General features: G+C 46.6%; 1 protein-coding gene across 1 annotated transcript; it reads left to right on the plus strand.

Annotated features, from left to right (window-relative positions):
• The first annotated feature begins 1,064 nt into the window (after window positions 1–1,064).
• Window positions 1,065–10,202, plus strand: LOC145338941 (small ribosomal subunit protein eS17). Its single transcript, XM_080183346.1, has 5 exons — window positions 1,065–1,154; window positions 3,104–3,255; window positions 4,929–5,034; window positions 7,042–7,107; window positions 10,077–10,202. The coding sequence occupies exons 1-5, from the start codon at window positions 1,152–1,154 to the stop codon at window positions 10,149–10,151; spliced, it is 402 nt and encodes a 133-aa protein (XP_080039472.1). The 5' UTR covers window positions 1,065–1,151; the 3' UTR covers window positions 10,152–10,202.
• Window positions 10,203–11,345: the final 1,143 nt, after the last annotated feature.

The raw sequence follows: 11,345 nt of genomic DNA on the forward strand, positions 1-11,345 counted from the left end.
TACTGTGATCACCATTCATAACCATTCCCCACTCAAAAAGCTAGTGGCTTTTGGTACCAAATAAACCTGTTGGACTTTAACCTGGTGTTGTGAGACTTCTTACATTCATAACCATTCCCCACTCAAAAAGCTAGTGGCTGTTGCTACCAAATAAACCTTTAGGGCTTTAACCTGGGGTAGTGAGACTTCTTAGGTGATCACTATTCATAACCATTCCCTACTCAAAAAGCTAGTGGCTTTTGCTACCAAATAAACTTTTTTGGGCTTTAACCTGGTGTTGTGAGACTTGATGTGGGTATGCCGGCGTTGGACTGGCGTAAACACAGTAAAAAGTCTGACAACACCAGGTTTTAGTCTAACCGATTTATTTGATAATACTCACAAGCTTTCGAGGTTTCCCTCAGGTGAATGGAGAGTTCTGGCCTCAGACAGAGCATATAAAGCACAGACAGTTTAGAGATTACTGATTAGAATGCGAATCCTTACACCTAACCTGCTGTTCAAGACCTGAAGTGGCTGACAATGTGAGTGGAAGGAGCACCGATCACAGGTTACAGAGATGTGTATTGTCTCCAGACAGTACAGTAAGTGAGGTTTTGCAAACCCAGGCAAGTCACGGGGGTTACAGATAGTGCGACATGAACCCAAGATCCCTGTTGAGACCGTCCCCATGCGTGCGGAACTTGGCTATCAGTCTCTGTTCAGCGACTCTGCGCTGTCGTGTATCGTGAAGGCCGCCTTTTTCTTACAGTTCCATGCCCGCTGGGCACCGCAGGGGCTGGGGTGGATTATAGACCCCAGCAATCACATTTTGATTTGATGTGTCTTAAGTTTCCTTTGTATTTTTGTTTTTGTTCCCCTTCCTTTTGGGGAGCTGCCCCTTTTACTTTGTCTTAACTTAATTTGAGTTTGTCTATTTGGTTTGACCTTGAAAGAGGAGACTTCTGACTGTGATCACCATTCCTAACCATTCCCCACTCAAAAAGCTAGTGGCTTTTGCTGCCAGATAAACCTCTTGGACTTGAACCTGTTGGTCTGAGGCTTCTTGCTGGGTGTTGGAATCAGGCAGTGCGCTGGCCACCCTGCCCGCTGGGGTCCTGATAGAGCCGCTCCCGGCAGCACTCGCTCTCTTCTCCGGGTCGGAATCCAAGATGGTGGGTTCGCCGCGCCGGGGCCGGGGAGGATAATCCGCTTCCATCCGCTCACTAACCGGCCGCCACGGTTCCCAGCGGCGGTGCGGGCCCATCCGTAACTCCCCCGGCCATCTTTACCCGCCGATATTAGCTGGGGGGGGGGGGGGGGGAGCGGTTAAAGAATCGGCCGATGAGGGATGGGGGAGGGGGAAGGGGATGTTGTGCCTTCCTGGGGGGGAGAAGGCTTCAGGAGGTGGAGGGAGGACGGGCAGGGAGGCCTGTGAGGGAGGCCTCGGGCTCTCCCCGGCTGTTTGCTGTGTCCGAGGTGGGGAAGCTTGACTCAGGCTGGCAGCAGCTTTAAAGCAGAATGTCTGTGCAGCTCTGGGGGGGAAGCTGGAGCTCTCCTTGGACAGGTTTGGATGGAATAAATCGGGGATAAAACTAATCGTATCCAAGTTTACAGCCAGAGGGGAAGGTAATTCTTGGATTTAAGTGCTGCAGAATTGATATGATTTGCCTGAAAAGGGGGATGGAGGCAGATTGGATGGTAAATTTTTTTAAAAAACGCATAAAATTTGGGAAAAGGGGACACCTACAGCTCAACTGGATAGGCTGTCAAAAGGCTGGCACTACTGTGATGGGCCAAAGGGCCTCATTCTGTGCTTTGTATCATGCGTTAGGTATTGATATTGTTTGAACCTCCCAGTGCAAATGTCCCTCTTCTATCTGAGGGGTTTTCAGTATGAAAATTAATGTACAGGAGGGGCTGGAAAAATTATATATATTCAGAGCTGTGTTTGGTTTGATTTATTATTGTCACATGTATTAGTGTACAGTGAAAAGTATTGTTTCTTGTGACATAGCAATGAAGTACATAGGGAAAATGGATAGGGTGCAGAATGCAGTGTAATAGTCACAGGATGTAGAGAAAGAACAGCTTAATATACGGTAAGCTTGACAGCAAGGAAGAAGTTGTTCTTGAGCTGATTGGTATGTGACGTCAGACTTCTGTATCTGAGAGAGAATGGCTTTTTTTTTGAAACTTGATTTAGTATCGTCACATGTATCAGTATACAGTGAAAAGTATTGTTTCCTCCACGCGATACAGTCAAGGTATACTGTTCATAGAGAAGGAAAGGAGAGTGTGCAGAATGTAGTGTTACAGTCATGGCTAGGGTGTAGAGAAATATCAACTTATGAGGAGGTAGGCCCATTCAGAAATCTGGCAGCAGGGAAGAAGCTGTTTGAGACGGTTGGTACATGTCCTCGGACTTCTGTATCTTTTTCCCAATGGAAGAAGGTGGAAGAGAGAATGTCCGGGGTGCGTGGAGTCCTTAATTATGCTGGTGGCTGTTCTGAGGCAGTGGGAAGTGTAGACAGAGTCAGTGGATCAGAGACTGATTTGTCTGATGGATTGGACTTTGTTTCCAACCTTTTGTAGTTCCTTGCGGTCTCGGGCAGAGCAGGAACCGTACAACCAGAAAGAATGCTTTCTATGGTGCATCTATAAATGAGAGTCGTAGCAGAAATGCCAAATTTCCTTAGTCTTCTGAGAAAGTAGAGGCGTTGATGGGCTTTCTTAACTATAATCTTGGCATGGGGGGACCAAAACAGGTTGTTGGTGATGTCGACACCTAAAAACCTGAAGCTCTCAACCATGTCCAGGGTGTGTGGGGCCCTTGATTATACTGATGCTGCCCAACTTATTTGAGGAAGCCAATGTATTTGCATTGTAACCATCAAATAGATATTAATCTGGGCGCTGACAGGAGGGCAGTCTGACAGGTCTGAAACCATTTGTGTTTTTGGCTTGCCTTGAGATGCAAAACTGCCTCCATTGGCCCCAGAACCCTAATGCTGGAATGATTTGTCAAACCATTCTTGTTCCACAACCTGCTTTTGGGTTACTGTTGGAGTGAGTTGAAGAATGAGGGGGGCCTTTCATAACGCTTCGCCTCTCTCCCATCCAGGGTCGCGTCAGGACTAAGACAGTCAAGAAAGCTGCCCGAGTGATCATTGAAAAATACTACACCCGCCTTGGCAATGACTTCCACACCAACAAGAGGGTCTGTGAGGAGATTGCCATCATCCCCAGCAAGAAACTGCGCAACAAAATTGCAGGGTAAGAACTCTTTTTTTTGTCCCCAGAATTCAACTAACTGGATCTAATTGATGGGATAGATTTTTGGGGCTGAATGGCTGCCTCCTGTTCCTGTTACACTGTTTCCTTCTGAAAATTGTATAAAGTGATTGCTATTCGCATGTAAATTAATGAATTCTGGAAAATTATTCACCTATGGCTTCTATGCTGGGGTGGGGTGTGCGTGTTAAGGGTGTAGGCAAGTGTAGAAAAAAAGAATCTGAGGCAAATCCTTTTCTTGCCCAACCTTTAAACTTACACTGCCCTGGCTGCTTTTCCCCTTCTTCACTGGGCATGAGAAGTATTGAGGCCAATTGTAGAACATCATCTTTTAATCTCAGTTGGGGTTTATTGACTCAGGGACCATTCAACCCATCATGTCTGTGCTAACTTTTTGGAAGAGCTATCTACTCATCCCATTTTGGGCACTCCCATCCCAGTGGTAATGCTTTTGTTTAATTCATAAAATCCGTTTGTCCTGTCGAGTCTACGTCAACAACAATCCCACCTAGGTCCTATCCCCATAGTCTCATGTATTTACCTCGCTCTGACCTACACACCCTGAGACACTAAGGGGCAATTCAGAATTGCCAATGCACCTAACCCACACATCTTTGGAATGTGGGAGGAAACCAGAGCACCCGGAGGAAACCCACGCAGACACAGGGAGAATGTGCAGGCTCTGCACAGACATGACAGATAGCGAACCTGGGTTCCTGTCGTTGTGAGGCAGCAGTGCTGCTAACCACTGTGCTATTGTGTCGCCCCTTACAGGTTTATTTTCATGTACTTCCTTGGTTTCTGCTGCACTCGCTGGCCTCATCCTCAAGCAGGTCTGAGGTGTTCATGTGTTTCCTGCCCTCTGTTTAAAAATGTGGCCAGCTCTACCAGTATACCTGAGGGAGACCAGGAGGTGATGCTGCTTCCCTGGCAGGAGGAGGAAGTTGAAGGAGGTCATTTTGAAGGCGTCTGGTTTTACTTTGCAGTGTTGCTGTAGATGGGTCCAACCTGTGACGTCAGTGGGTATTTGTGCAAGTCCATGTGCAGAGACCAGGATTGGTGGCCAGGTTATGTTGATAAGAGTCACAGTGAACAAGAACAAAAGCTGCAGAAATCTGAAATTTAAAACATACTGGGGTGGCACAGTGGTTAGCACTGCTGCCTCACAGAGCCTGGGACCCAGGTTCAATTCCCAACTTGGATCGTTCTCTGTGTAGAGACTGCACGTTCTCGCCATGTCTGTGTGGGTTTCCTCCACGTGCCGGGTTTCCTCCCACAATCTGAAAGATGTGCTGGTTAGGTTGATTGGCTGTGCTAAGTTGCCCCTTGGTGTCAGGGGGACTAGCTAGGATAAGTATTTGGTGTTATGGGCTTAGGGACTGGGTGGGATTGTGGGTGGCTCAGGCTGGATGGGCCAAATAGCCTCCTGCACTGGAGGGTTCTATGTATATCCAGTTCGATTGGCACCTTGGGAGAGGAATAATCTCTCTCGGCTCAGTTGTTTCTGTTGGAGCTCGAGGCGGCTGTAAATTAGAATGACCAGCTTGGCTGGAAGCTGGTGTAGAATCGTTGAGTAGCTTGCTAGTGCCCTTGTGTGAGTATAGATTTGGGTACAGCAATGAAAATGCCCAATAACTGGTGTTTAATTTACCCAGGTATGTGACACACTTAATGAAGCGGATTCAGCGTGGGCCCGTCCGAGGCATCTCCATCAAACTGCAGGAAGAAGAGCGGGAGAGGAGGGATAACTATGTCCCAGAGGTGGGTTCCTCTTCAGTCTCTTCACTCACTGCTGGGTTTAATCTGAATGCTTTGAGAACCTGGACTTTGTAGTTTTAAGGAGCAAGATTGAGAATCTTTGAAGACTTTAGACAAAGTACTGGAACTTGGTTGGAACTGGCCAGGGTACTTTTCACTATTTATATCCATTTGGAATGAAGTGAATCGCTCTGCTTCTGAACTTGGATCATAATTTAGATTCAGATTTAGATTCAGCCTGATTGGAGCTCACCCTTCCACATTTACCAGCACAACTCTCTTGCTTTGGCGTCCAGAAAGTGAGTTATAACATGGAGAATGAATTGTGTCTGCTGCCCTTCATCTGGATCTTGGATGTTGGGCTGCGCATTGTGTTTCTATCCTGTCATACACGTGTTCCTTCAGTCCCGTAGCCTCTTGCAGCTACCTATGCTACAGTTTGAGGTTAGTGGGCAGACAGCGCCAATTCCAAGCCTGCTGGAACCTCTCCAGTTTTCCAATTGATTTTTCAAATTTCCCTTCTCTCAGACCTCGGTTGAGCGAGTGTACGTTAAGTATTTACGATTTCCACAGTAAGGTACAGGTGCTGTTATCAATGTGAGCTGAGCGTCCGAGCACAAATAGTTAATGTTTCTCTCTGACACTTGTACGATATGCATCTTCACTTATTTTCGCCGTGTTTCCCAGTGGACAGTTCAGTATAGACAGTGTCCAAACCTTTATCATGTAGCCAGCTACAGCACCAACATATCGTGCTACGCAATTACCAGCTCAGCAGGGAAACGTTGATTAGATCTTTAGCGTGGTTACAGGATTGCTGAAGGTTAGGTTTGGCCTCTCGATTAGCTCCATCCCATTTTACATGATGACGTGTACAGCACAGGACACAGTGCGTGTGGAATCTGACATGCTGGTTAATTTATCCCCAGGCATTGCACTTTATTGATTTAAAGTGAAAATTGTTTTGTATTTATATCTTCCCTGGCCTTGTTTGGTCTTGTCCAATTGTGGAAGTGTCAATTGTTCATCTCCCGCAGGGATTTTCAATAGCTGCGTTAATATAATTGGTTCAAGTCTGGCTGGGTTTGGGCCCTTTAATTGAGCCGCAGCCAGTGACTAAAGGATTAATCAGGTTGGGTTAGTGTCTGTAACTTTCCTGGGGCGGTGCACTGATGGGGAGAGTGCTTTGTATTTCTGGTCAGCTTCAAAACTAGCTTCCCTTGGGAGGAAGAAGCAGATGTATAGTTTGTTTTGTGCATACAGAGCGTGAAAGGGTTTTTGTAATTGACAGTTGAGCTTACTCACTCATGTGCTGTAGTTACTGGTTGGTCAGTGGGGCAGCTACAGTGCACAGGAACATCCCACAGCTGCAATCTTAAATCGGTGACCGAGTGATGAGTTTGTAGTTGGGGGAATGTGTGCTCGAACTCTCCTGTGTTTCTGTAGTGGCGTCGAGGCCATGTCAGATGCTGGAAAGTTGGATACTCTTTCCTGGGGTAGAAAAGTCAAGTACGAGGGGACACGGGTTTTAGGTGCGAGGTTTTATGTGGGGAAAAGTTTAGAGGAGATGTGTGAGGCAAGCTTTTTACACAGAGGGTGGTGAGTGTCTGGAAGGCGCTGCCCAGGGAGGTGGTGGGAGCGAGTACGATAGCGGCATTTAAGGGGCATCTAGACAAATACATGACCAGGATGGGAATGGAAGGATAAGGCCTCCATAAGCGCACATGGTTTTAGTTTAGGCAGGCATCACAATCGACGCAGGCTTGGAGAGCTGAAGGGCATGTTCCTGTGCTGTACTATTCTTTGCTCTTTATGTGTAACCGAATGTGAGCTGCCATTTCAGGCTTTGGTCAAATGCTTCGTGTGTGCGTGGATCAATAGTGAGGCCTGAACTCGGATGTGAGTGTTCACCCGCTGAGCCAGGCTGCTCACTGACGAATCATTGGTAAAGATTGCGTTGGGTGGTGTGGCTGGTCTGTGCTGAACTCTGCCTCTCTGCGTGTGTTCCAGGTTTCTGCTCTGGACCAGGAGATGATTGAGGTGGACCCAGACACCAAGGAAATGCTGAAGCTACTGGTGAGTGACAGGGAGCTTGCTGTTTCACCATGTTCCAAATTTGTCCTGTATTGTTTGTTGAGACTAAACGCCTCCAGAGGTTGGAATGTGATGCTGTGCAGACAGCTCTATCATTCTGGTGGGGGGAATTCACGTGTATGTGAGGTTTACTCGACTGAAAAACCATCCTGGTGGTGTAGGTTAAAGTTGGCTGGGTTCCTGTTGTTGTGGGAGAGACTAAGCAACTAAATCATCATTAAAATGGACAACTTAATATTCTTATCAAATTGTTCCGATTTCCAGTAGGATTTGGGATTCTCGCCCATATAATTCGATGTTATGAGTTTCTATATGAAGTATCACCCGTTTTCACATTCTCTGTCTTTCGCTCTGTGACTAATTAGATCCTACTAAAGTAGAAAGTGAAATAGTGGCTCGGAACATTTGTGATTTTTCACCCATTATTATTTGAGTGTCACAATTAGATTTATATTAACACTGCAATGAAGTTACTGTGAAAATCCTGTAATCTCACACAGGTGCCTGTTTGGGTACACTAGGGAGTAGCACATCTTTCAGACTGTGGGAGGAAACCAGAACACCTGGACGAAACTCACGCAGACATGGGGAGAATGTGTAAACTCCACACAGACAGTGACCCAAGCCGGGAATCAAACCCAGGTCCCTGGCACTGAGGCAGCAGTGCTACCCACTGTGCCACCCATGGTGAGGGGGGAGTTGAGGAGCCCATACAGCGTTAGTTTTCTCCAATCGTATCACTGTCCTGAAGCACATTACTGTCACCAGGAACCAGTCTGGCATTTGACAGATCTTGGATGTGCTGAATGTAAAGTCTTCGTGCCTCAGAGTTTTCAAACAGAGGCTGAGTAGATAACTTGTACGTTTATATCGATAATGCCGAGTGCATTGTCTGGCAAAACTGGGAGATAATTATAGTTACAGGAGTGTGTACCCTTATAATTGTTCTGGGGTCTCATAGATTCCATAGAATCCTCCAGTGTGGAAGGAGGCCATTCGGCCCATCGAATCTGCACAAACCACAATCCCATCTGGGCCCGAACCACGTACCCTAGCTAGCCCCCTGACACTAAGGGACAATTTATGGCCAGGCCTCCTAACCCGCACATCTTATGGACTGTGGGAGGAAACCAGAGCATCCGGAGGAAACCTACGCAGACATGGGGAGCATGTGCAAACTCCACCGACAGTGACAGAAGTCAGTAATCGAACCCGGGAGCCTGGCGCTGTGAGGCAGCAATGCTAACCACTGTGCTGCCCCTTCCCTACAACAGTGTGACTTTTCTAGATGGGAAGATGTTAGACAAAGTCTTCTGTTCTGAAGTTACCAGCTGTTCGGCCTTTTCACTCATCTTTTTATGGACTCATCTCAGCCCCAATCTCCCCACCCCCGTACATTATTAGTTTTCAGATTAGACACGTTGGCAGAACTAGCCGTGTTTGTGAGAGTTACCTGGGCTCCGTAGAGTGCAGGTGGTCCCGTATCCATCTACCTGGGATGCAGATACACAGTGAAGTAGGGCAGGCTTGCTCCAGATTCAAGGATTGGTTTGATTTTCCAAACCTCTATAATCTCAGTATGGGTGCACAGGATTGCTACCCTGTGTGCTCCAGGTCCCTACAGTGTAGTGTTTGATAAACTCTGTATGAATATGATCTGGCTCTCCACTTGCTTCATGTAGAAGAATTGTCTGCTGAGGCATTGGGAAGAATTTATTTATCAAAGAAAAGAATCGAGCCCATTTTCAACTTATGCTGACTTTGGTTAGTTTTCAGTTGTATGGGGCAGCACGGTGGTTAGCACTGCTACCTCACAGCTCCAGGGATCTGGGTTCGATTCCTGGCTTGGGTCATTATCTGTGCGGAGTCTCCCTGTGTCTGCTTGGGTTTCCTCCGGGTGCTCTGGTTTCCTCCCACAAGGTTAGGGTGCATTGACCGGAACAGGCGCCAGAGTGTGGCACCTCAGGGAATTTCAGTAATTTCACTGCAGTGTTAATGTAAGCCTTACTTGTGACACTCTAAAGTTTTAAATTAAGACTAATTCATCAAGTTAATGATCTTGTTTCTTTGAGCGTTGTGTATGGGGTTGTTGGTTGGTGTCTGGACTAAAGCAGTGCTTACTGCTGCTTTACTGTGTATGGTAGCTCAGTCTGGTTCCACAAGCCCTATCATCTCATTCCCACTCCCTCAAATAGAGGCATTCTCGACATTGTGTAATTTTACCCATGAAGGACATCCAGGTTTGGATTAAACTCAATTTAATTCAGATTGTCTGACCTACTTTCAGTCAAAGGCTTCATTTTCTGAAATTGCTTCTATGTTCAGACGGAAGTCGGTAATAGTTAAAGACTGGCCGTTGTGCACAGCCCAAGATAAAAAATTACTGTTATCCTCTAGGCCAGCGCAGGAGGCACTTGTTCCTAAGGCAGCAACTTCCAAACCCACAAACACTTCCATCTAGAAGAACAAAGTCAGCAGATACCTGGGAACTCCACCACTTGCAGGTTCCCCTCCAAGCCACTCATCATCCTGATTTGGAAACGTCACCGTTCCTTCACTGTCGCTGGGTCAAAATCCTGGAACTCCCTCCCTAACAGCACAGTGGGTGTACCTACACCACATAGACTGCAGCGGTCCAAGAAGGCAGCTTGGCTACCATTTTCTTGAGGGTAGTTAGGGATGGGACAGAGAGTGCTGGTCTAGTCAATGACCCCCAGAAAGAATTGAGCAACGTCTTGGGGCTTTCTGGGACTGGACAGAATAAATTATCCTTTTAACTTCATTGTCGATATGAGAATGTGTCTATCTTTAAGCCCCCTAGCATACAGCATTGTCGATGGCTGGTTTGAAGGAAGATTACCTTACTGGTCCAGCAGTGCCTGGTTAGTGAATGAACCTGTGTGCGTTTCTCTGCCTGGGGTTTAATCTGTTTCCCTCTCTCTTTTTTGCAGGACTTTGGCAGCTTGTCCAACCTGCAAGTCACACAGCCTTCTGTAGGAATGGCTTTCCGGACTCCAAGAATCTAAAGTTATTTGTACCAGAATGTTCTCTCATTAAAAAAGACAAAATCACCCCGCTGGTTTGTGGCTTTATTAACGTTCCACTTGATCGATATTCCCCTTGTGACCTGCTGGATGTTCCTGTAAAGCAATGAACAAGGCTCGATATAAAATGCTGCAAGCTGATAGCTCAGTGATTGTAAATCCTGATTACTAAATCTTTTAACTCTCACAGGGGAGTTATTCTTTTTACCTGTACATCAGGCAGGTTATTATTGCTTATTGAGGAATCCTTATTAGGGGAATGTTAAATCAGAGACTCCTGCAGTTCGGATTGGAAATTCAGATTTAAATCTTAATATATGGTCCCTTGAATTTTATGGTGCGCAAAAATACGGTTCATAGTCATACAGCAGAGAAAAGACCCATCATGTCTGCACAAACACCACTAAAGGTGCATTAATCCCATTTTCCTGCACATGTCCCATATCCATGAATGTTATGACATTTCAAGTGCTTATTCAAATATTTTTTAAAGGTTTCTGGCCTCCACAACCTTCCCAGGCAGCGCATTCCAGATTCCCACCACATTCTGAACCAAAAAGCTTTTCTCAAACCCCCTCTGAATCCTCTGCTCCTCACCCTAAAACTCTGCCCCCTCATGACCGATTCCACAACCAGTGGTGCCAGACGCTTTGGTAGCTTGGTTTTGCACGCAGATGTTGGAAAGGTTTGTACAGCTAGTTTAGTGACGGGAAACTGCTTGGGGGGTAGGGGGCATAAGGGTGACGAGTTGGCATGTATACAAATTTGATTTTTATGACAACTGGCGTGGATGCCAGTAGAGGGAGTTCACATCTAACCGCAGGGTTGGGACATGGATGTGAAATCAGTGAGGGTGTGACCAGCAAGAACCAGGATAGAATAGGCTGTTAATTCACCTAAGGGTGTTTATATCCTGTAACAAATCACCTCACTGCCTCCGTGTTTAAATCACCCTGGTTATTGCTAGTTATAGCCATTCACTTATAGACTGGAACTGAATTTAATCCACTACCCGGTATTCAGCTGAAGGACTTTTCTGACCAGACTCAGCTGTGATCAGCACTGCTGTCTCACAGTGCCAGGGACCCGGGATCAATTCCTATCTGTGTGTTGTCCCCGTGTCTGCATGGGTTTCCTCCGGGTGCTCCGGTTTCCTCCCACAGTCCAAAGATGTGC

This window comes from Carcharhinus amblyrhynchos, unplaced genomic scaffold, assembly GCF_965287045.1.
Source record: "Carcharhinus amblyrhynchos unplaced genomic scaffold, sCarAmb.v2.hapA chromosome_254, whole genome shotgun sequence".
Lineage (NCBI taxonomy): Eukaryota > Metazoa > Chordata > Chondrichthyes > Carcharhiniformes > Carcharhinidae > Carcharhinus > Carcharhinus amblyrhynchos.

Coding starts and splice junctions, on each gene's coding strand:
- LOC145338941 (XM_080183346.1), top strand. Junction 5,035..7,041: donor GGGATAACTATGTCCCAGAG/GTGGGTTCCTCT, acceptor CGTGTGTTCCAG/GTTTCTGCTCTGGACCAGGA. Junction 7,108..10,076: donor AGGAAATGCTGAAGCTACTG/GTGAGTGACAGG, acceptor TCTTTTTTGCAG/GACTTTGGCAGCTTGTCCAA.